At 45.6% G+C, this 25,824-nt stretch overlaps 1 protein-coding gene across 6 annotated transcripts in view; it reads right to left on the bottom strand.

The window, feature by feature from the left end:
- nbeal1 (neurobeachin-like 1) overlaps nucleotides 1–25,824 on the bottom strand; it is a 243,819-nt gene that overhangs the window by 18,807 nt on the left and 199,188 nt on the right. For all 6 annotated transcript variants that reach the window (XM_080198681.1, XM_080198685.1, XM_080198682.1 and 3 more), the window contains 11 exons: nucleotides 24,421–24,569; nucleotides 19,912–20,045; nucleotides 17,740–17,841; nucleotides 17,027–17,122; nucleotides 16,166–16,290; nucleotides 14,369–14,509; nucleotides 12,369–12,499; nucleotides 10,906–11,015; nucleotides 7,981–8,098; nucleotides 4,944–5,041; nucleotides 2,442–2,558 (listed from right to left, as the gene is read on the bottom strand). In XM_080198681.1, coding sequence (XP_080054807.1) covers nucleotides 2,442–2,558; nucleotides 4,944–5,041; nucleotides 7,981–8,098; nucleotides 10,906–11,015; nucleotides 12,369–12,499; nucleotides 14,369–14,509; nucleotides 16,166–16,290; nucleotides 17,027–17,122; nucleotides 17,740–17,841; nucleotides 19,912–20,045; nucleotides 24,421–24,569 — 1,321 coding nt within the window. The remainder of the gene's footprint in view (nucleotides 1–2,441; nucleotides 2,559–4,943; nucleotides 5,042–7,980; nucleotides 8,099–10,905; nucleotides 11,016–12,368; nucleotides 12,500–14,368; nucleotides 14,510–16,165; nucleotides 16,291–17,026; nucleotides 17,123–17,739; nucleotides 17,842–19,911; nucleotides 20,046–24,420; nucleotides 24,570–25,824) is intronic.

Below are 25,824 nucleotides of genomic sequence, written 5' to 3'. Positions count from 1 at the left end.
CCACAATCCCACCCAGGCCCCATCCCCACAACTCCATACATTTATCTTGCTAATCCCCCTGACACCAAGAGGCAATCTAGCATGGCCAATCCGCCCAACCCGCACATCCCTGGAGTGTGGGAGGAAACCACAGCACTGGAGGAAACCCACGCAGACACGGGGAGAACATGCAGACTCCACACAGACAGTGATCCAAGCCGGGAATCGAACCCGAGTCCCTGGCACTGTAAGGCAGCAGTGCTAACCACTGTGCCGCCATGCTGTCCCATAGGGATAATTGGCTTGTGGCAGCCAATTTTTGATCCTTTTGAAGTTGGGGCCGTTGAGAGGACATCTGACAAGAAATATTTAGTGGCACAGTGGTTAGCACTGCTGCCTCACAGCACCAGAGGCCAGGGTTCAACTTCCAGCCTCGGGTCACTGTCCGTGTGGAGCCCGCACATCCTTCCCGCGTCTGCCCGGGCATCCCCCAGGTGCTCCGGCTTCCCCTCTCAGTCTGAGGATGAGTGGGTTAGGCTGATTGGCCATCCCAAACTGCCCCCCAGTGTCAGAGAGACCAGCAGAGTCAACAAGAGAGTTATGGGGATGGGGTCTGGCCGGGACCGCGGTCGAAGAAGACTCAATGGGCCGAATAGCCTCCTTCTGCACTGTAGGATTCCATGCAGCGTCTACAGAGAGGAGATTTAAACAAACTGTTCCCATTGGTGGAAGGAACAAGATGGCACAGATTTAAAGTAACTGGCTAAAGAAGCAACACAGGCATGAGGGGAAACTGCTCCACACAACAAGTGGGCAGGAGCTCAAAAACATTGCCCAAGAGCATAGTGGAGGCAGCTTCAATCAGGGCATTCAAGAAGGAATTGGATTGTCATCTGGAAAGGGAGAACGTGCAGGGTTACAGGGAGGATGGCAATGAGGTAAATAATTTCAGAGACTGCTGCTGACACAATACTCAAACGTAACAAACAGCAAGGAGGATTGTAACAGGAGGACATGTGCTAATTGGTAAATGGCCAGATACATGGCGGATGTAATTTAACACAGAGGAATGTGAAATGCTTCATATTGTTAGTGAGGAGTGGCAACATAAATTAAATGGTCTGTTCTAAAGGGAGCACTGGCACATAGAGCCCAGGGTGTCGCGTCTGTATAAATCTTCAAAGTGGGCAGGAAAAGTTAAGAATAAATTTTGCTCAACTTTTAGGAAATGCTTAGGCCTCAACTGGAATATTCTAACCAATTCTGGACACCACACTCCAGGAAGGGTGGCGGGGCCCAAGAGAGGCTGGAGAAAGGATTTGCCAGGAAGGAGGAACTTATACTTGGAGACTAGAGCACAAAAGGTTAAGGGATATTTTGAGAGAGATGTTCAAAACCTTGAAGGAGTTTGGTAGAACAAGTACAGAGAAAGAATGTGTAGGATTAGACAGTCATAGTGTTTTACAGCATAAAAAGAAGCCCTTCTGCCCATCATATCTATGCCAGCCATCAAACACCTATCTATTCTAATCCTACTTTGTCCATAGTCTTGTTACTACAGCATTTCCAATGCTCATCTAAATGGTTCTTAAATGTTGTGAGGGTTCCTGCCTCTACCACCCTTTTATGCACTGAGTTCCAGATTCTTCCTCTTCACAGCTAAAATACTCCAGCTCAGGCAACATCCTGGTGAATCTCCTCTGCACCCTCTCTAGTGCAACCACATCCTTCCTACAGAGTGACAGAATAAAGCTGGTGAATGGGGGCAACCCAACACTGTGTGAATTTACAACATACATTTCCATACAATACATGTTTTCCATCACATACAAAGATACTTCAATTAACCTAATCATTAAAAACATGATGTGTACATACTGTACATACATAATTTATATAATATACACAAAGCAATATATACAACAGAAACATTGATATGAAAAGACATAGAGGCCCAGAGTTACTAGTGGCCTCAGTGGAAATGGTGAAGGTCGGCGCGGCCTCTCCCGGCTCTTCAGAGCAGCATTGCGAGGGTGGCGGGACACTCCATGGGCGGGGGGAGGCTGACAGGCTGCGGCCGGGGGTTGGGGGAGCGGGCTCGGTTCCCGGCGCTGGGGAACGGGGCTGTGGGCGCTCTCCCGTCTCTCAGCCGCGGCCGCTCCGCTCGGGATTCACTGAGGAAGGTCTCTGTAGAAGTGACAGAGGCGCTCGATATAAGTGGGATCAACATGAAGAAGTATGGTTTCTAGGCTCACATCTCATCTCCAATTCACAGAGAATTCAACAAATGATACATTCAAATGATAGAAAAGTCTGAAACAGCAGCCCGTAAAAAAGGTCTATTTTTTGTCAGCACTGACACATCACTAACCAGACCAAAGTTCAAAGACATTAAATAAACTGATCAAAATAAACCATACAGATATCACCAGCACACAAATGGCAAAACTGCCAACATTTACCTCCACAAAGAAGGACTTTATTTCAGTCAGGTGCTGGAAGATATTCAGTGGGCAGTTGTCCATCTTAGCCTGTCGTTTCAAAGCTTCATCAGCCGTCAGCCTGGATGGATGTGGCTCCTGTGGTGAGACAAGAAAGATAAGTGAACTGGAGACGTTGACAGTAATTGTGGTTCTGGCCACAGCTCAAAACTTGCTGCCGGGGCAAAGCTTGCTTTAGATTACCTGTTACCCTCTACCAAAGGATCTATCAATGAATTCCCTTGTGTTCCTTGTCTTCACAGAAAGGGTGAAGAGTCAGAGGGTGGCACAGATAGGGTGGAAAGTCAGAGGGTGGCACAGATGGGGTGGATGGATACTCATTGGCCTTTTCCCAGGGTGGAAGGGTTATCTACAAGGGGGCACAAGTTTAAGGTGAGAGGGGATAAATTTAGGGGAGACGTGTGAGGAGTGTTTCTCATACAGAGGGTGGTGGGTGCCTGGAACACACCGCCAGTGCAGATGGTGGAAGCAGACACATTAGCAACATTCAAGATGCATCTTTATAAGCACGTGAACAGGTGCCCAGCCTACAGGTGCAGCAGGTGGTCAGGAAGGCAAATGAGATGCTGGCCTTCATAGCGAGGGGGATTGAATATAAAAGTAGGGAGGTCTTGCTGCAACTGTACAGGGCACTGGTGAGGCCGCAGCTGGAGTACTGTGTGCAGTTTTGGTCGCCGCACTTGCGCAAGGATATTTTTGGCCTTGGAGGGAGTGCAGAGGAGGTTTACTAGGCTGATACCGGAGTTGAGGGGGTTGAGCTATGAGGAGAGGCTGAATAAACTAGGCTTGTACTCGTTAGAGTTTAGAAGGACGAGGGGGGATCTTATTGAGACACACAAGATGATGAAAGGGATGGATAGGGTAGAGGTGGAGAGGTTCTTCCCGCTCAGAAGGGACAGCAGGACGACAGGGCACAGCCTCAAGATAAGAGGGGGGCAGTTTAGAGCAGAGTTGAGGAGGAACTTCTTCACTCAAAGGGTGGTGAATCTCTGGAATTCTCTGCCTGTTGAAGTGGTGGAGGCTACCTCGCTAAATATATTTAAGACGCGGGTAGATAGGTTTTTAGTAGGCAAGGGGATTAAGGGTTATGGGGAGAGGGCGGGAAAGTGGAGCTGAGCCACTTCAGATCAGCCATGATCTTATTGAATGGCGGGGCAGGCTCGAAGGGCTAGATGGCCTACTCCTGCTCCTATTTCTTATGTTCTTATGTAACAGGAGGAACCGGGGGATAGGAATCGTGTATGGGCACAGGCTGAAGGGCCTGTTCCTGTGCTGTATTGTTCTTTGTTTTAAATGCTGCCTCAGGTTCCAATACTAGAACTAAGGCACACAGTTTAAAAATAAAGGCTCTTCAGTTTAAGGCTGAGATGAAGAGAATTTCTTTCTCTCGGAGAATTGTTAGTCTATGAAATTCTCTCTCCCAGAAAGCAGTAGGAGGGAATTCATTCCAGGCTGAGTTAGATTTTTTTAATTGATAAGGGAGTCGCGTGTTTAATGGTGGAAGGGGTGGGGTGGGGAAGGCAGGGAGGTGGGAGTGGGAGGGGAGAGACAGGGAAATGGAATTGACACCACAATGACATCAGCCATGATTTTATTAAATGGTAGAACAGGCTAGAAGGACTGAATGGTCTACTCTTGCTCCTATGTTCCACAGTACACTACAATGGCAACTTCACCTCACTATCACATTCCTCTCTCACCTGTGTTGTCAGGCAGGGTATTGGACATCTCGTGCTGGTAATCGGTAATTCCATCTGCTTCCCTGGCCAGCAACCTCGGTGCGTCCTCTGCTTCCCACCTGATGTGAAGTTCAGTTTCCAATACTGAACGTTCCCCCATTTCATTACCTGGCTCTGCCTTATCCAGTTTCTGCTCCTGAGTTGCTGAAACCCCTATCCACACAATTTTGTTACCCTGGAACTCAACTATACCCATACGCAGCTGGCCAGTTTCCTATCCCCCATAAAGTTGAGCTCATCTAAAGCCTTGCTGCCCCAGATCCCATTCATCCATCACAACTCTCTGTGCTCTGATTTACAAAGGTTCCTGATCCAGCAGCATCTCTCCCCAGCCTTGCCTCTCCCTTTCTCTGCAATCTCCCCACACCTACAATTCTGCACAAATGCATCTCATTGCAGTGTTAATGTAAGCCTACTTGGGACACTAATAAATACATTTTAAACTTTAATCAAACACAAACCACTTGTGCAGCCCTGATTTCCTTCAGAGGCTGTGCCTTCAGTTCATTAACTCTGCAATTACCTGCCTAAACCTCACCACCTCTTCCTCGCCTTTTTGATGCCCCTGATACCCACCTCGAGGACCAAGCCACTTAAAGTCTGCTTCTTTATCTCTGTGTAAACATTAGACTAATTACACTCTTGAGGTCTCATTCGGACACTTGCCTATGTTAAGAATGCTACACAAGTACAAACTGTTGCTGCAACATTGTGAAAAGAGTACCTTGAGGAGCTGACAGGGAGTCTGACCAAAATTACTGATCATCCCTTCCAACGCCTTTCGCTCTTTCTCATCTGTGACTGCATCCAGGTCCACAGCTCCTGTAACGTGTCACAATAAAATGCAGGCCTGTTTAACCAAATCGCACATGATTCCACACATCATTCTCACCGCTCCCCAAACCCTTTTCCCACTGTGAGGTGATACAATGCAGATACTTCCTTTTGAGAAGCCAGGCCGAATCCTCCAAAGAGGAATCCCTTGCTCCGTAATGTTAGAAGTGTTTGGGACGGTGTGAACTGTTCTTCATCAACGTTTAGAGGCTGGTTAACATAAATACCTGACACTCACTTTAAGTGAATCGTTAACAAGTTATTTATTTATCATTTGGGAACTTTAACTAAACAAGTAACATTTCGATTAAAGTAAGGTTCTACTGGAATGCTGTTCAAATAAATACAAGGATCATTCATTACCAAAAAAAAAAGAACTGAGTCACTCTTAAAAAATAATACAACCAGGTGTCTTGGCTTTGGAAAACCTTTTGGAGTTTTTCTGTCGATTCTGCTGCCTATAAGCTCTTTCTGATTTGGTAACCTTCGTTAGATAGATGGAGAGTTCTCTTAAGAGATATGTTAAGCTGGCAGGGAGCCACTCCTGCCCTCTCTAGATGTTGAGAGGTGGCAGCCTTTCAGTTGAACTGTAGGCAGGCAGATGATCTCTTTATAACTCTGATGACATGTCAATTTTCTTACACTGGGATTGGTCTGCTATTGTCAACAACAGCACATTCAAATTTGATAGGTCCCTGATAGCTGAGTGTCTTCTTTAAACTGATAGGCTGCTGAATTCAAAGGTCTGTTACCAAGACAACCCTGATGCTTGGTCCTGGTTATAAATGTTGCAATCTATGTAAGCCATGCGCACCTACATTTTAAACATCCAAGCACTGACACAAAACCAGCTTTTAAAGAGGCCTCATTTCACAAACTCAATTTTGCAACAGAGGTTTGGGGATTGCCATAACCCTAGACTGTGAGCTGGATGGGAGGACAGAGCTCTTGATTGCTGCGAAAAAGTCCATGCTGGAAGGGACATTAACCCAAATCAGGAAGACCCAGCTTTAATGTCTCCCCATCAAACTAGCTGCCAGCACTCACCATTTGATTTATTATTGTCATGTATTGGAATACAGTGAAAAATATTCTTTCTTGCCCGCGATACAGACAAAGCACACCGTGCATAGAGGAGAGTGCAGAATGTAGTATTACAGTCACAGCTAGGGTGTAGAGAAAGATCAACTTAATGCAAGGTAGGTCCATTCAAAAGTCTGATGGCAGCAGGGAAGAGTCTGTTCTTGAATCAGTTGGTAAATGACCTCAGACTTTCGTATCTGACGGAAGAAGGTGGAAGAGAAAATGTCCAGGGTGCATGGAATCCTTAATTATACTGGCTGCTTTTTTGAGGCAGTGGGGAGTGTAGATACAGTCAATGGATGGGAGGCTGGTTTGCGTGATAGATTGGGCTACATTCATGACCTTTAGTAGTTTCTTGCAGTCTTAATCAGAACAGGAGCCATACCAGGCTGTGATACAACCAGAAAGAATGCTTTCTATGGCGCATCTGTAAAAGTTGTGAGAGTCTTGGTGGACATGCCAAATTTTCTTAGTCTTCTGAGAAAGTAAAGGCATTGGTGGGCTTTCTTAACTATAGTGTCGGCATGGAGCGGGGGGGAGAGAGAAAACCAGGACAGAGTGTTGGTAATCTGGACACCTAAAAACTTGAAGCTCTTGACCATTTCTATTTCAGACCCTGCTGTGAAGTGAAACATATTTAAACAGTGGACCACATACAGAGCTGCCTGTTCACACTGCAAACATTACGATAGTTGTGTGCATGTTCTTGTCATTGTGAGGAGCAGCTGATGCTAACTGAGGAAAGGTTAGGGCACAGACAAGAACTCATTTCCAATGTTGGAGGGAAGCTGGGTGGAAGGAAGAAGCTGCCTGCATTGCGTTTTGTTGGAGACAGCTTCTTGCTTTGCCAGGTGGATTTCCTCAAGCTAAGATGACCAACATTTCTCAAAGCGGGTCCTAGCAAGAATACTTCCATCCAAAAAACATTCAGAGTTAGGACAGGGTTTGTCTGAGATCAGTGCTGTCATATGCCTTTGGGTACACACATGAAATTTCTCTCCAAAACCTTTAGCCAGCCTTTTCCTCAATGCCAGTGGCACATTTCAATGCACTGTCTCTCCCGGGTTGACTGGTGCTCATGGCAAGAGGATTTGAGTTTAGGGATATGGGGGTTTTTGCTGCAATTATCATAGAATCCCTACAGTACAGAAGGAGGCCATTCAGCCCATCAAGTCTGTACCAACCACAATCCAACCCTATTCTTGTAACCCTCATTTACCCTAATATCCTTGACACTAGGGTCAATTTAGCATGGGCAATCAACCTAACCCGCATATCTTTGGACTGTGGGAGGAAACCGGAGCACCTGGAGGAAACTCACATGGATATGGGGAGAACGTGCAAAATCTGCACGGACAGTGACCCAAGCTGGGAATTGAACCTGGGTCTCTGGCGCTGTGAGGCAGCAGCGCTCACCACTGTGTCACCGTGCTGCCCATTTATGTATATATAGATTCCTGGGATAGCAGGTCAGTTACACGAGGAGAGACTAAGTCGGTTACGATTGTAATAATTGGAGTTTAGAAGAGTGAGAGGGAATATTTTAGAAACTTATAAAATTCTAACAGGGTTAGACAGGGTAGATTCAGAAAGAATTTCCCGATGGTGGGGGGGCGTCCAGAACTAGACGTCATTCTAGTTTCTATAAGAGATGCCTGGATGTTTGGTGAGAAACACCAGGGAAGTTTAGATGGTGAATAGTTTTACTCACTATTGAAATAAATGGAATCACAGGATTGCTTCAAGTCCTTTTCATTTTGACAGCACCCATTTGCCAAAACACTTCCTTGGATGGCAGCTGGAGAATTCAAGAAATAGCCATTGCCCGGGACACCATTATTTACCTTCGTATGTACAGTAGTAGAAAACGTTCAGTGCCTCGGCTGCATCAGGTCCTCTTTGCTTATACCCAAATATCAGGTCAATCCACTCGTGAAGATGAGCAGACACAAAGTCGGACTCCTGAAGGAATGAGGAAAACACAACTCTAAGAAACATTAAGACCTTCGCTGATCCTCCTGACAGCACCTCAATCCTGTATTGTGTGATTGGGAGCATGGGATATCATGGGTGGCACAATGGCACAGTGGTTAGCATTGCTGCCTCACAGCGCCAGGGACCTGGGTTCAATTCCTGGCTTGGGTCACTGTCTGTGTGGAGTTTGCACATTCTCCCCGTGTCTGCATGGGTTTCCTCCAAGTGCTCCGGTTTCCTCCCACAGTCTGAAAGACATGCTGGTTAGGGGCATCGGCCATGCTAAATTCTCCTTCAGTGTACCCCAACAGGCGCCGGACTGTGGCAACCAGGGGATTTTCACAGTAACTTCATTGTAGTGTTAATATAGGCCTGGTTACAACACTAATAAACAAACTTTAGACCTTTTCATGATGTGCTGCCCTGAGTGTAATGTCGGTTTGTGCACAGCAAGCTCCCACATGCATGGCATGGTGATAACGATGAGATGCGGCACGGTGGCACAGTGGTTAACACTACTGCCTCACAGTGCCAGGGACCCAGGTTCAATTCCAGCCTCTGGTCACTGTGTGTGTAGAGTTTGCACGTTCTTCCTGTGTCTGTGTGGGTTTCCTCCGGGAGCTCTAGTTTCCTCCCAAACTCAAAAGATGTGTGGTTTGGAGGGTTGGCCATGCTGAATTGTCTCTTAGTGTCCAAAGGTGTGTAGGTTCGGGGATTAGTGGGGTTACATAACATACGCCATCAGAGAGAGTCAGTGCAGGCTCGATGGGCATGATAGGGATTTTATGAGAAAATCATTAGAATTTTCCAGTGGAGTTCTCACTGCTTACAGCAGTTGCATTCAAATGAACGCAATTTGTTGGCTACATGCAATGGCCAGTGTGATGTTTTAGTGCCATTACATTATTGTTTATGTCCAGCATAAACTTACCCAGTTGTTTCCAGCTCCTGAGCTTTATTTAAACTGCCATCAGTGCTTAGCACAACCGCACATCACTCAGAGGGGATCGTTAAAGGTTTAATCACAGAAAAAGCAATTGGATATGGAATCAAGATGTAGGTTAACAAAAGTCAAATCTTCACTGTGTTTCTCCCTCCACAGCTGCTGCATAATTTGCTGAGCATTTTCTATTTTTGCTTCTTATTTCCATGTTTGTTCTTGCACCAAGTGCAGTTAAATGAAATGCCAAATAGTCATAGAATCCCTCCAGAGCAGAAGAGGCCATTTGGCCCATCAATTCGGCATTGACTCTCAGACAGAGTAACTTACCCAGGCCCTAACCCCCACCCTACCCCTACCCCATGGCAAATCCTCCTAACCCTCACATCTTGGGACATTAAGGGGCAATTTAGCATGGCCAATCCACCTAACCTACATGGCATGGTACGGCATGGTGACGCAGTGGTTAGCGCTGCTGCTTCAGAGCGCCAGGGACCCGCGTTTGATTCCCAGCTTGGGTCACTGTCTTGTGGAGTTGGCACATTCTCTCCACGTTTGCGTGGGTTTCCTCCGGATGCTCGTTTCCTCCCACAGTCCAAAGATGTGTGGGTTAGGTGGATCGGCCGTGCTAAAAAAATAATGCCCCTTAGTGTCAGGGGGGCTAGCTAGGGTAAATGTATGGGGTTATGGGGATACGGCTTGGGTGGGATTGTGGTCAATGCAAATTTGATGGGCTGAATGGCCTCCTTCTGCACTGTAGGATTCTATGATTTGGGTTCAAATTCCACCACAGCAAATGGTGAAATTTGAATTCCATAAAAATCTGGAATGAAAAACCATGAAAAGTACAGTTGATTGCTGTAAAAACAGATTTGGTTCACTACTGTCCTTATCTGATCTGGCCTACGTGTGACTCCAGATTCACAGCAATGTCCTCTGAAATGGCTTAGCAAGCCACTCAGTTCAAGGGCAATTAGGCATGGGTAGCAAACAATCGCCCTGCCCACATCATGTGAATGAATAAAAAACTGGATTGAGGATTCTGAGAACGTGTCAAACTGTAGAGAAAAGCTGAATTTCATTGTACTCTCTGTCATATACAATTTCAAAAAATGCTGAATGTACTTTTCCAAATTTTATAAATAAAAGCTGCTTTAGTTAAAAAAAAATGATAGCGCAACTGCTTGCTAATTTGGGCCTGCCTGTTTTAAACATATTCTGGTTGCCACACTACTGGAAAGATATGGAGGCTTTGGAGAAAGTTGTGGAAAAGGTTTAGCAGGATGTTGCCTGATATGGTGGATTTTAGCTATGAGGAGAGAATAAACTGGGATTGTTCTCCCTGGAAAGATAAAGGCTGAGAGGTGACCTGAGGGGCGAGTTTATAAAATTATGAGGGGTATGGGTAGGGTGAACAGTTGGAAGCTTTTTCCCAGGGCAGAATCAACAATTACAAGGGGACACAACTTCAAGATAAGGGGGAAAGGTTCAGCGGAGATATGCAGGATATGTTTTTCAGACAGCGAGTGATGGGGGCCCGGAATACACTGCCAAGTGAAGTGGTTGAGGCAAAAACATTAGTGACATTTAAGACTTATCTGTATAGACACATGAACAGGTGGGGAATAGAGGGATATGGGCGGTTGACCTAGATAGGACAACGTGATTGGCGCAGGCTTGGAGGGCCGAAGGGCCTGTACCTGTGCTGTGCTGTACCGCTCTTTGTATATCCCCTAAGACTGCGGCACGATTGATTAATGTGAGATGGCGGGATGGGGCGAGTTAGAAATTAAAAAGTTGTATTCTCTGCACATTTTCATGCATCAAAATATACAGATGGTGAAGCCACACTCACCAGGGCTTTCCTGTGCTTGTAGATGAAATCCTCAGGCGATGTGGCCCACCTCGGGAGTATCACGTCATTAACCCGCTCCTTGGAAATCTGTAAACGTCCTAGGTCCAGCTCTGTGATAGTGGATATAAATATATGTGTTGGACAAGCTGTCAGCACTCGTACACAAGACACTGCCCTGGGGAGATGCTTACGTGTGCTAATGAGAAGATGCATTACAAAGTATTTCATTGGATCCGTGCTCTCAAACAATGGATCAATAAACCAGTTATCACGTAAGTTTTTAAGGTTGCAGACCTACAGGAGGTAACTGAAGGAAGGGGTTATGGTATTGAGTAGAATGTGGGTGGCTCATAATGACATATTTCTACCTCATTCTTCTCAAAGCTTAGTTAGAGTCTGAATTCTCTATAAATGCAGCTGCTGTCTTTAGATTTGAAGCATAGAAAAATAAAAACAAGAAGCAGCAGTAGGCCATTTAGCCCTACCCTGATCCCCGTTCCCCTCCATATCCCTTGATCCCTTTAGCCCCAAGAGCTACATCTAATTTCTTCTTGAAATCACACAACGTTTTGTCCTCAACTGCTTTCTGTGGGAGTGAATTCCACACATTCACCACCCTCTGCATGAAGAAATTTCTCCTCACCTCAGTTCTAAAAGGTTTACCCCTTATCCTCAAACTATGGCTCCCTAGTTCTGGACTCCCCCACCATCGGGAACATTCTTTCTGAATCTACCCAGTCTATTAGAATTTTTAAACTTTCAGTGAGATCCCCCTCTCTTTTATACTCCAGTGAACATAATCCTAACCGATTTAACCTCTCCTCATATGACACGGCCTGCCATCCTCAGCTTGGAAAACCTTCGCTGCACTCCCTCTATAGCAAGGGCATCCTTCCTCAGATAAGGACGCCAAAACTGCACACAATACTCCAGGTGTGGCTTCACCAATGCCCTATACAATTGCAGCAAAACATTCCTTATCGCTATACTCAAATCCTCTCACTGTGAAGGCCAACATATCACTTGCCTTCTTTACTGCCTGCTATACCTGCGCATTTACATACAGTGACATGCACAAGGACACCAAGGTCTCGCTGAGTATCCACCTCTCTCGATTTACACCCATTCAAGTAATAACAAGGTTGGTCATTGCTTGAAAAGAATGCTACAGGATTAAGCACTACTTTGAGCTCTGGGCCATGGCACAGATTGCTCCTCTGTTAAATGAATTACATATTGCATAAAAAGCCAAGTCAGTGTCTGGTCTGCCTCTCAAAATAACAGAAACAGATACGGGCCAGAATTCTCTGGCCATTCACGTCCCGCTGCCAGCGAGAACGGAGAATTTGGCCATTCACTGCATGGGGACTGGAGAACTCCAGCCGCAGGTGAGGTTGGAGAATCCAGCCCTCAGTGTCTGAATCAGAACTCCCTTCCTGTATCAGTTGAGCAGGAATACTTACGGTTCTTATTTTCCAAAAATTCTGGAAAGTAGAAGAATTCAGGAATAAGTTCTTTGACATCATTGGGATTCTCCATGAGAGCTTGCCACGTAGCAGGGATGGAATGGAATTGGCGATCTGCGCAATCGAACCTTGGAGATAAAGATAGCACAGAAAGGAACAAATGGGGCTTACAGTTCATAAAATTATGTAACATACGACACAAAAACAGGATCTTTGGCCAGACTGGTGCTGATGCTCCACACAAGCCTCCTCCAATTGAGTGGCATGGTGGCACAGTGATTAGCGCTGCTACCTCATAGCGTTAGAGACCTGGGTTTGATTTCTGGCTTGGGTCCGCATCTGTGTGGAGTCTGCACGCTCTCCCCCTGTCTGCGTGAGATTCTCCTGGATGCTCCAGTTTCCTTCCACAGTGCAAAAGACATGTTGATTAGGTGCACTGGTTGTGCTAAATTCTCCCTCAGTGTACCCGAGCAAGCGCCAGAGTGTGGCGACCAGGCAATTTTCATAGTAATTTCATTGCAGTGTTAATGTAAGCCTACTTGGGACACTAATAAATAAACTTTAAAACTTTTAACCAATCTTCTTCTAACCCCATCAACATAATCTGTCACCCCCAGGTGTCCATCAAGAACCACGTTTAAAGAGAACTAACTGCACGTCAGAAAAATCAAATGACAGCAGAGAATAATGAAATGAAACAAATCAGTTATCATCCATAAGGTAAACATTAACATTAATCCTCTGTCAGACAGACTAACTGGCAACTTTCACCATTTTCAGTTTCTTCTTGAGAAAGACTGCTTGAAATTTTGAATGTTGACTTAATGGGGAGGCGATAGCCTAGTGGTATTATCGCTGGACTATTAATCCAGAAACTCAGCTAAGGTTCTGGGGACCCGTGTTCGAAACCTGCCACGGCAGGTGGTATAATTTGAATTCATTAAAAAATCTGGAATTAGGAATCTACTGATGACGTGAATCAACTGTAACCATAGTCAGTTGTCAGAAAAACCCATCTGGTTCACTAATGTCCTTTAGGGAAGGAAATCTGCAGTTCTTAGCTGGTCTGGCCTACATACGACTCCAGAGCCACAGCAATGTGGTTGACTCTCAACTGCCCTTGGGCAACTAAGGATGGGCAATAAATGCTGGCCAACCAGCAACGCCGATGTCCCATGAATAAATAAAAGAAAATTAACATTATTCCTGCAAAGGGAATTGCCGACAATTTCCTTCCCAGTTGTCCTACTCTTGCCAGGGTCCAACTGTAAGAGGTAAAATCACCAGAGTCCCAGATGACCATAGGCAGCTCTCCCCTTTGAGCAGGAGGGGTGACTGGTGGCGATTTAACCTGAGGATCACCACATCTCAGGCAAGACTGAGAAGATTTATGAATAACCTCAGCCAATACGGGAATTGACCCTGCGCTGTTGGCACCGCTCTGCGTCACTAATCAACTATGTGGCCAACTGAGCTGCCTAATTGCCCCTTCAACTGAGTGTTCCACTCAGCCATTTCAGAGGACAGTTGCGAGTCAACTTCATTGCTGTGATTCTGGAGTCACATAGAGGCCGGACTGGGTAAAGATGGCAATTTCCTTCCATAAAGGGACACTAGTGAACCAGGTGGGTTTTTCTGACAATTAATGATAGCTTAAGGCTAGCTTTGTATTCCAAATTTTATTAATTGAATTTAAATTCCATCAGTTGCCTGGCTGGGCTTTGAATTTACAGCCAGGAGAATTAATCTGGGCCTCTGGAGTACTATCTCAGTGACATTACCACTCCGTCACCCTTACCCCATTTCTGGGCCATCTCCCTTCTAAAAAGCTGTTTGAAACTCTTCCCTCCGTACCAACTCCAATCACGCCAGCTATTCTTGACATGTTGGTGAAGCTTGGCATTTATTGCCAATCCCTGGTTTGAGAAGGTGGCACAGAGTCAATGTCTGTGGAGTTGCCACCCTGTTGATATTTCATGAAGGTAGAGGGGTTTCACCTGCCGCTTTGTAGCTGGATGTGTAGTGTAGTGAAGGGTTCCACTCGGATCAGGTAGTGCATTACACCAGCAGCATTAGAGTAGTGAGTTCCGTAGTGAAATTTGTCAATCATCCCTGTTGGGTCCTCAAAATTATCAAACCTGTGGCACAAGATGAAAGAGACAGATCAGCAACTTGTGGGAAACAGCTTGCTTACAACATGGCAGCAAAAGATGATCCTCTTCATTATGGACTATCTGGGAGGTGATCCAGCAGTTTCTCAATATCTCTTACTGACGTCTCTCACAATGTGTGTGGATACAGCAATGTAAAAAAATTATATTCAGCCAAACGCATGCATTAGAGCAGCATCAGATCAAATCAGATCAGCTTTGACTGGACTAGACCCGGTAGATCAGAGTACGCTGTATTAGACCTGAATAGAGCAGACAAGTCGACTAAGCTGTACTAGAACTGACTAGCGTGTACTAGAATGACCAGACCAGATTAGACAGTACTAGAATGACCAGACCAGACTCGAATAAATCAGACCAGGCCAAACTAGATTGTACTGGATCCGACTAGACCTGACCAGACTAGACGAGACTGGGCTCGGCCAAACGAGACCAGACTAGCGTAGATCGCACTAGGCCAGACTAGGCAAGACCAGACTAGGTTAAACAAAAGGCAGTTGGTCACCAATTGCAGATAATTATCACTGCATCAAAGCATCACATTCTAGAATTGTGATTAATGGAGATCTTTATTATAGTCATATTGTTTGTCAAACTTCTTAAATCTGGCACAGCATAGGAGGAAATTGTATTTAAACTGCCTTTCACATCCCAAAGTGCCCCACAGTCAATGAAATACTTTCAGAAGCACGGTCACAGCTGCAGGACGGGGCGGGGGCGCAGCAGGTAGTGGTACAGTGGGTGATAGGTAGCAGCTTTACTGCGAGGCAAGTATCTCCAGATTCAAATCCCACTTCAGAGCCCAACAGCCACAAAAGGCTGTGTTAATAAAACAGGTAGTAAATCCTCCCGATTTGTCCAATTGCGGGCGGTAAGAGTGGGAGAGTTTCCTGATCAGCCTCATTGGAGAAAGTAATGGCAAGACACTGTGGCACTTGGCCAAGCGTAATAATGGACAGTGCCAATGGAAGTCCATACTTAGGGCCTGGTAGTTGGAGGAAGAGGAGAGGGGGGGGGTCAGAACTGTAATGTAGAACACACAGCAACCAATCTGCTCACAGGAAGGTCGCACAAGCAGTGATATGTAATGATCAGGCAGTTTTTAAATATGTTGGTTGCGGGATAAATGTCGGCCTGTGCAGCAGCAGGAACTCTCCTGCATTTTTCTGGATAGTGCTACAGCATCCTTCACATCCACCTGAGGGGACAGATGGAGCTTTTAGTCAAAATAAGACACGTCTTCAGTGCTGCAGCAGGGCGTACGCTTGGATGTTGTGCTGTAGTGTAAGAGTAGGGTTCGAACACATGACCTTAAGACTCAGATAGAAGTGTGGTCACACTCCCATTAAGCCCTGCCTGATGTGGTTGAGATGGCATGAAGCAATCTCTCCACAAGAGAGCAGTACATGACGTGCCTAATAAAAACTGGGCAGAGTTCCAACACAGCAGGGTTCAGGGACACTGGGGAGGAGGCAGTATTGTTCATTAGTACATCATTTTGAAGCTTTCTGCCTCTAGATCAATATTAGCACGGGCTTGTGACAGGGTCCTCGAGGCAGTGGGGAAATTCCAACATGGAAGGGACAGAGGAGAAAACTGCATCAGTTCAGAAGAGGCTCTCACTTTTCCCGCACAGCTTTGGCATTCTTTTCGTTCGCGACTCCAATGGGCTTGGAGAGGTCCCTGAAGACTTCTGGATTGTTCAAATCCAGCTCCTCTGAGGTGTAATCACTGAGAATCCAAGGAAACTGAAACCAAGAAAGGAGTGTGTCAATCCTTGTGTCCTTTCCAAATATAGATGTTAGTATTAGTAGATTTAGTGAATCGATACACAGTAATATTGGAAACACTACTGTGGCCCTTTGTAAAAGTAAAGTTTATTTATAAGTCACAAGCAGGCTTACATTAACATTGCAATGAAGTTACTGTGAAAATCCCCTAGTCGCCACAGTCCGGAGTCTGTTCGCGTACATCGAGGGAGAATTTAGCACAGCCTATGCACCTAATCAACACATCTGTGGGAGTAAACCCGCACAGATATGGGGAGAATGTGCAGACTCTGCACAGACAGTGACCCAAGCTGGGATTCGAACCCAGGTCCCTATGAAGCAGCAGTGATGAAGGAGCAGCGCTCCGAAAGCTCGTGATTCCAAATAAATCTGTTGGACTATAACCTGGTGGTGTGAGACTCCTTACTGTGCCTTTGTGAAAGGGAAGTAATTGATTTAGGAAGAAACTAGGCCAATGAAGCAGGCTTTTACGGGCCTCCAACATGTCCACGGAGCTATCCCCAATAAAGGGTAATTTGGGGCTAAGAGCCAACTTGAAGGCACTGAATTTGTGGGGTTTTTTTTTGCGACACTGTGAGGTTCATGGTGAAAGAAACATTGGTGATGGCTCCAGATATTTCACCAGACCCACAGCGATTAATGGGCCAATAGTTAGACACACTTACATGCTGGATTTGAAAAAAACATTACCTACCACTGGATACTGAGCAAGGTCATTATAAGTCCGTCCTGCGATGGAATTCAGTTGTATGAGATATTCAAAGTTTGAAATCTCTCGGTTCACCCATTTCTGAAGGAGAGAACAGACACAGGTAAGTCTTCTCTGTCCCCCCACTGAACCTCATCACTTTTAACCACCCCACCCTGCACTTGGCAATAGGTTAAATTAAAGCAAATTACTGCAGATGCTGGAATTTGAAACCAAAAGAGAATATGCTGGAAAATCTCAGCCGATTTGGCACATCTGGAAGGAGAAAAAAAAGCTGACATTTCATGTCCAGACGACCCCTTCTCAAAGCTTTAACAAAGAGTCATCTGGACTCGAAATGTCAGCTCTTTTCTCTCCTTACAGATGCTGCCACCTGCTGAGATTTTTCAGCATTTTCTCTTTTGGTATCTGAAGAGCCATAGTCATTGTACTTGGCAATAGGTTGAATAAAAGCAAGATATTGCAGATGCTGGAAATCAGAAGGGCTGACAGCCTCTATACAGTTTTTTCTTGTTAATAAATGCCCTGTGTGTTCCTATGAGGTCGGTAAGCGTGCACCATTACAATCACCTTGCCCTAGTGTGTCGCCTCCTGTTGCAACACCCTGAGCCTGAAGAGTATTTTAGTTCGTGTTGTACCAACATCGCCACTGCTAAGGGAAGAGTCTGGTTGGTGTTTAGCCCTTCAGATAATCGTACCTGTGTAAGCCCAGAGGCCTTCAGCAGCTCCTGGGGCGATCGGGTGCCATACAAATTGGGTGGTCGCAGGGACAAGATACGGCTGTAGACTTTGTTCCTCACCTATGATTCAGGAAGGAAGGAAAGAACAGATCGTTTGGCAAGAATGGTAAAGGACAGCAGTGAACACAAACACATCCCACAACCTGACCCAGAAAGAATGCAGAAAAGATTTACTAGACTGCTACCGGGACTTGATGAATTGAGTTATAAGTAGAGGCTTGATAGACTGGGACTTTTTCCTTGGAGCGTAGGAGGCTGAGGGGTGATCTTATAGAGGTCTATAAAATAATGAGGGGAATAGATCAGCTAGTCAATATCTTTTCCCAAAGGTAGAGAAGTCTAAAACTAGAGGGCACAGGTTTAAGGTGAGAAAAGAGAGATACTTAAGGGTACAGGAGAGCAATTTTTTCACACAGGGGGTGGTGAGTGTCTGGAACGAGCTGCCAGAGGTAGTAGCAGAGGTGGGTACAATTTTGTATTTAAAAAAACATTTAGACGGTTACATAGTTAAGATGGGCATAGAAGGATATGAACCAAACTTGGGCAATTGGGACTAGCTCGGGGGTTAAAAAAAAAGTGCGGCATGGAGAAGTTGGGATAAAGGGCCTGTTTTCATGCTGTAAACATCTATGACTTTTACCCTAGGAAGGATATATTGGCCTTGGAGGGAATGCAGTTTCAGATTAAATCTATGATTGCCATATTCCCTTGGTTAAATTACAAGGAGAGGTTAATTAAGTTTCTGTTCCCTGAAAATTAGAAGGTTAACAGATGATTTGATCAAAGTTCCAAAGTGTACGAGGAACTGGTGGGGATTGGGGACAATGGGGCATAGCTAGATTTTTGTCGACCAAAGGTATTAAGGGATACGAGTCTAAGGTGGGCATATATATCAGAGCAGCATAGTGGCACAGTGGCTAGCACTGCTGTTTCACAGCTCTAAGGACCCGAGTTCGACTTCTGGCTTGGTTCACTGTCTGTATGGAGTTTGCACATCCTGCATGGGTTTCCTCCACGTGCTCTGGTTTCTTCCCACAGTCCAAAGATGGGCGGGTTAGGTTGATTCGCCATGCTAAATTGATCCTTAGTGTCCCAGGATATGTAGGTGAGAAGGGTTAGTGGAGTAAATACATGGGGTTATGGGGATAGGGCCTGGTGGGATTGTTGTCGGTGCAGGCTCAATGATTTGATTTGATTCATCATTGTCACATGTATTAACATACAGTGAAAAGTATTGTTTCTTGTGTGGTATACAGACAGAACGTACCGTTCATAGAGAAGGAAAGGAGAGTGCAGAATGTAGTGTTACAGTCATAGCCAGGGTGCAGAGAAAGATCAACTTAATGCAAGGTAGGTCCATTCAAAAATCTGACAGCAGCAGGGAAGAAGCTGTTCTTGAGTCGACTGGTACATGACCTCAGACTTTTGTATCTTTTTCCTGACAGAAGAAGGTGGAAGAGAGAATGTCCGGGGTGCACGGGGTCTTTGATTATGCTGGCTGCTTTTCCGAGGCAGCACATGTGTAGACAGAGTTCAATGGATGGGAGGCTGGTTTGCGTGATAGATTGGGCTACATTCACGACCTTTTGTAGTTTCTTGTGGTCTTGGGCAGAGCAGGAGCCATACCAAGCTGTGATACAACCAAAAAGAAAGCTTTCTATGGAGCATCTGTAGAAGTTGGAGAGAGCCATAGCTGACATGCCAAATTTCCTTAGTCTTCTGAGAAAGTAGAGGCGTTGGTGGGCTTTCTTAACTATAGTGTCGGCATGGGGATACCAGGACAGGTTGTTGGTGATCTGGACACATAAAAACTTGAAGGCCTTCTTCTGCACTGTCGGGATTCTATGATTTCTATGATATGGGGTTAGGTCGCAGATTAGCCATTGAATGGTGGAACGGAGTCAAGGGGTTAACTGGGCCTCCTCCCACACCTGTGCCACTTTTTTTTGCAGTGAAGGAAGCAAATGAGTGTCATTAGTAGGAAGAGTATATGTGAGGTAAACCACCAGTTCAGTCGAGGGTGATGGGAGTGAAGGAACGCCTAGGCACAGTTTGCTGCTTTCTGGCGCAGAATCGCCACATGCAGGAGGCAATGACAGCCATTATTCTAAGGGTCCACTTTAGTCTCACCTCTTTTTTGAAGTTGAGGAAGTAGTTAGTCTGGTCGATCAGAAAGATCTCCAGCGCCGAACGTCTCAGGTTGTAACGACGCAGGTGAATCTCCCGCAGCTGAGACAGCGGCCACTTAAAATCGTAGCCTACCCCTGCAGAGCAAACAAAAACCACACTGAAACTGCACATCTTCACATAACAGAGAGGCAGAAACAATGAGAGGTGACACACACACACACCCGCAGTCTTAATTAGCATCAGATATTAACATGGCATACTGGGGGGAAATGCACATGTAATTTGTTAAGCATAAAAACAAAATATTGCAGATACTGGGAATCTGAAACAAAAACAGAAAATGTTAGTAAACTCAAGAGGTCTGGTAGCATCTGTGGAGAGAGAAAATACGAGTTAAGGTTTCAGAATTTCTTCAGAGCTAGAGAGAGGGAGAACCACAATGGATTTACACTGTAGCAGGTAGAGCACAGGCTAAGGTCAGTGATTAGTGGGAGAGTTTGCAACAAAATGTGTAGATCATGAGGCAAAGAAAGAATTGATGGCAGTGTGAAGGCTTTAGCAGTGAAATCATAGAATCCCTACAGTACATAAGGAGGCCATTCAGCCCATCGAGTCTGTACCGACCATAATCCCACCCAAGCCCTATTCCCAGTACCCTTATTTAACCTTGCTAATCCCCCGACACTTATCACGGCCAATTAACATCTTTGGAGTGTGGGAGGAAACCGGGACACCTGGAGGAAACCCATGCAGACACGGGGAGAATGTGCAGACTCCACAGAGTCAGTCACCAATGGCTGGAATTGAACCACTGTGCCACCCAGGGTTCCTGGAGCTGTGAGGTAGCAGTGCTAGTCACTGTGGCATGAAGGCAAGATATCATAATGCAGAGAATAAAGGTGAGGGCTCAGTGAATAGCAAATCTAAAGAATATGTTCGCATTTTTGCCAAGGTGAAGAACTTTCCATCCAGCGTCGTCCCGGAATGAGGACTGCCAATTCTGGTTGGACCTATCACTTCACCTCCAATCACACTCACTCCGAGAATCCAACCACCTCCTCCAACACATCTCTACATCATGCACTGTTTTCCTACACCAACTGGGAGGCAAATTCACTCTTCACTAAGCAACTGGACGATTTCTGAGTGTTAGTCCAATAGTCCTTTATTCTCTTGTGGACATTTTCAGCGCGAACAGATAACTGGTTTACTGAAAAAAACGTCATGGTGGTGAAAGCCGAATACAATACAAAAAAACCTGTTCATAATTCAGGACATATTTATGAACAAACAAAAAAAAAATATATAATGATAAAAGAATTGCACAGTCATTTCACAAAAAAATACTGGCAATACATTGCAAATTTCCTTAACTTAGGGAATAGAAATTAAAGGTCTCTGCATTATATTAAAGCCCATAGATCATACATTGCTAGGTTGAGTGCCTGAAATTCCCAAAGTAAAGTTTATTTATTAGTCACAAGTAAGGCTTACATTAACACTGCAATGAAGTTACAGTGAAATTCCCCTAGTCGCCACACTTGGCGCCTGTTTGGGCCAATGCACCTAACCCACACATCTTTTGGACTGAGAGAGGAAACCAGAGCACCTGGAGGAAACCCACACAGACAGGGGGAGAAACTGCAGACTCAGCATAGTGATCCAAGCCAGGAATTGAACCCGGGTCCCTGGCACTGTGAGGCAGCAGTGCTAACCACTGTGCCACCATGCTGACTTTGGGCTATCTCACAGTCTATTCATTCCATTACTTATTTGTGGAATGACATATATAACCAAAGTGTTCAAAGAATGTTTAATTATTATTTTTAGAAGCACAGCTTTTAATTCCGTTACGATCTTTCTCCCAGCCTACTTGTGACAGAGATTAGCATTGAATTTTTAGAGGATTGGCAAATCTACTCTGTACGTGTTCAAACTCCTCAACATGTCCCTGATCCGCTTTTAATAGCGCACTTTCTCCAACTAATTCTTTCTGAATTATGCATTTGACAATTCTCCAACCAATCACCCCTGCCTGTCAGCCCGTGTCTAATCTTTGTGTTGCTATGCACTGTACATCTGGGACAGCTTGGGCAATCAGTAAACAGTTTCACCTTCCCACTCACACAAGAGGGTTGGGAAGGAGCCACTTGTTTTTGCTGCTTTCTCGCAATGTTGCCAGCACAGATGGAAGTTCCCCAGGTGAATTAGGAAGACTAATGCAACGTTTGAGAAAGTTGTTTAAAATAATGAAGGGTTTTGATGGGGAAAAAAAATGGATAAACTGCAATGGCGATAATAACCAGGGTGAGGCAAATTTGAGGTAATTGGCTAGAGAACTGGAAGGAGGATTAGGAGATTTTTTTATCTTCTGCGCAAAGAACTGTTAGGATCTGGAAAATGCTGCCTGAAATGTTGGTGGAAACAGATTCCATAGTAATGTCCAAAAGGGATTGGATGGAATAGAGTTAAAGAGAGGGTTTTACAGCCTCGCTGGTCCCGAAACCGAAAGATCCCACCCGAGGTCAACGGAGCTTTCCATGTTCCGCCCCTCGCCTGCTCGGATTCCCACGGCAAGCAAAACGGGGAAATTCTGGCCATGGAGTCATGGCGTTTTACAGGACAAAAAGAGGCCCTTCGGCCCATCATGTCTGTGCCAGCCGTCAAGTATCTAGCTATTCTGAAAAGGACAAAGATTTTAGTCTACATCAACTCTCTGAAAGGACATTAAGTGGCAAATTATCACAACCAATCCTCCTAACCTGCACATCTTTGGGTTGTGGGAGGAAACTGGAGCACCCGGAGGAAACTTTGATAGAGCAGATGCAGCACGGTTTCGTTAAGGGGAAGTCGTGTCTGGCGAATTTATTGGAATTCTATGAGGATGTGTCTAGTGCGGTGGATAGAGGGGAACCGGTGGATGTGGTGTTTCTTGATTTTCAGAGGGCATTTGATAAGGTGCCGCACAAGAGGTTGTTACAGAAGGTTAGGGGGTTGGGGGTAGGGTGTTAGCGTGGATAGGGGATTGGCTGTCAAATAGGAGGCAGAGAGTGGGTGTCAATGGGTGCTATTCGGATTGGCGACTAGTGGAGTGCCCCAGGGATCGGTGCTGGGGCCTCAGCTATTTACCATTTATATAGATGATCTGGAGGAGGGAACCGAGTGTAAGGTGTCGAAATTTGCTGATGACACAAAGATTGATGGAATGGCAAATTGTGCGGAGGGTGCGGAAAGTCTGCAGAGGGATCTAGATAGGCTGAGCGAATGGGCGAGGAACTGGCAAAAGGAATTAAATGTTGGCAAGTGTGAGGTTGTCCACTTTGGTAGGAATAATGGTAGGAAGGACTATTACTTACATGGCGAAAAGCTGCAGCATGCTATGGTGCAGAGGGACCTGGGGGTCCTTGTGCATGAGTCGCAAAAACCCAGCCTGCAGGTGCAGCAGGTGGTCAGGAAGGCGAATGGGATGCTGGCCTTCATAGCGAGGGGGATTGAATATAAAAGTAGGGAGGTCTTGCTGCAACTGTACAGGGCACTGGTGAGGCCGCAGCTGGAGTACTGTGTGCAGTTTTGGTCGCTGCACTTGCACAAGGATATTTTGGCCTTGGAGGGAGTGCTGAGGAGGTTCACTAGGCTGATACCGGAGTTGAGGGGGTTGAGCTATGAGGAGAGGCTGAATAAACTGGGCTTGTACTCGTTAGAGTTTAGAAGGATGAGGGGAGATCTCATTGAGACGTACAAGATGATGAATGGGATGGATAGGGTAGAGGTGGAGAGGTTCTTCCCGCTCAGAAAGGACAGTAGGACTAGAGGGCACAGCCTCAAGATAAAGGGGGGGCAGTTTAGAACAGAGTTGAGGAGGAACTTCTTCACTCAAAGGGTGGTGAAGCTCTGGAATTCTCTGCCCGTTGAAGTGGTGGAGGCTGCCTCGCTAAATATATTTAAGACGCGGGTAGATAGGTTTTTGGTAGGCAAGGGGATTAAGGGTTATGGGAAGAAGGCGGGAAAGTGGAACTGAGCCACGACAGATCAGCCATGATCTTACTGAATGGCGGGGCAGGCTCGAAGGACTAGATGGCCTACTCCTGCTCCTATTTCTTATGTTCTTAAACCCACGCAGACACGGGGAGAACATGCAAACTCCACACAGTGACTCAAAGCCAGAATTGAACCCAGCTCCCTCACGTTGTGAGGCAGTAGTGCTAACCACTGTGCCACTCAGTGGACTAACTGGAATGCTCTTTCAAAGAGCTGGCTGGCACAGGCTGAACTGCCTCTTCCCATGTGGCATGATTCTCAGCAGATCAAGGCTTAAAGAGAACTGGCTGTGATACAGAGTGGATCTATCCCTCACAAATGGCTGATCAGCCCATACTCCATCATTCTAAAATAAATCAACTTTCCCACAAGCACTTAGAACCGAGGATAAATAAAAGGCTTAACGGTTTAGCAGGAAGTTCTGGCAATGTCATCAATTTTCCAGGTGGGAGTTTACTGACTATCTCTTACCCTCCTCCTTGTCCACACTCCCATCGAAGAAGTTGATGTGCTGGGTGGTGACCTCCAGGCGCCCTGACACGACATCCATGATGGTGATGAGGTCACAGTCCTCAGAGATCACCAGCTTCTCTTTCTGATTCTGCTCCTCCTTCTCGTTGCTGAATGAGAAAAGAGAAAACTGGAGGATTCAGATGGACTGCAGAGGTTTGGAAAAGACAAAGTGGTTCCAGGATGGGATATATCCCACTAGAATGGATCAAATCAATGGACTGTGATCAAACCAGACTTAAAGCCACTGGCACTGGTTAAACTGGTGTCACTGTAAGTGTCACTGCTGGTTAAACTGGTTTCACTATCAGTGGCATCGCTAGTTAAGCTAGTTTCACTATCAGTGGTATTGCTTGTTAAACTGGTTTCACCATCAGTGGCATCGCTTGTTAAACTGGTGTTCCTACAAGTGGCATTTCTAGCTAAATTGGTGTCTCTAAGTCTCATTGGTAGTTAAATTAGTCCAGAATTCACAGGCTAGAAGCAGAATCCATTGGAAAATTCCAAAGGGAATTGGATAGATAATTGAAAAGGCAGCATCCACGAGGATATGGGGAGAAAGCGGACGAGTGGGATTAATCAAAGAGCCAGCACAGACAATGGGCTGAATAGCCTCTTCCTGCACTGTGTGAGTCTAAGACTATTCCAGTCAGGATAATGGTCACCTTCTTCCAGCCATTGTCAGCTGAACATAAGGTGATAAGTCACAGAGGAATAAATCTCACGTTCACACGCAGCTGGAGAGAGGATATTGATTGAAAATCACTCCAGAGTAAAAATGCATGAAAATGTGATGTGGAAAACATGATGAGGGAAATAGCAAAACCTTTGGCTCCAATATTAAGTGTTCAGCCCAGGCTGTAGGGGCTGGATGGCCCACTCCTGACAACATGTAAGGATGAAATATAACGAGGTGAAAATGGCCTTTAATTCATGGTTTTTGCAGCATTTTGTCAACGCAGTGTTGAGAAAGTGTAGAAAGCTGTGCTGTCAGCAGGCAGTGGTATTCTGTTTTGTCCAGAGATATTGAACAGCTGTCCAGACTCAGTACAAAGCATTTGCATTTATGAAGCTCTAAGGAAAAGTGACTTTGTTCTAATAAGTTCCTTGAGCACAATTCAAAAAAATGTAGCTTTGACTAAGTTTTTAAAAATTAATTTGTGGGACATGGCATCACTCGCTGGGCCAGCCTGTATTGCCCATCTGTTGTGGTTTTAGAGTCACTTGTAGGCCAGGCCAAGTAAGGTGGTGAATGTAGCCCAGCTCATCATGCAAACCAACCTCCCATCCATTGGCTCTGTCTACACTTGCCACTGCCTCGGTAAAGCAGCCAGCATAATTAAGGTTAAGGATGGCAGATTTCCT

This window comes from Carcharhinus amblyrhynchos, chromosome 11, assembly GCF_965287045.1.
Source record: "Carcharhinus amblyrhynchos chromosome 11, sCarAmb.v2.hapA, whole genome shotgun sequence".
Classification (NCBI taxonomy): Eukaryota; Metazoa; Chordata; class Chondrichthyes; order Carcharhiniformes; family Carcharhinidae; genus Carcharhinus; species Carcharhinus amblyrhynchos.
Note: the sequence above shows the minus strand (reverse complement) of the source record. Positions and strands in the feature narration are given on the sequence as shown.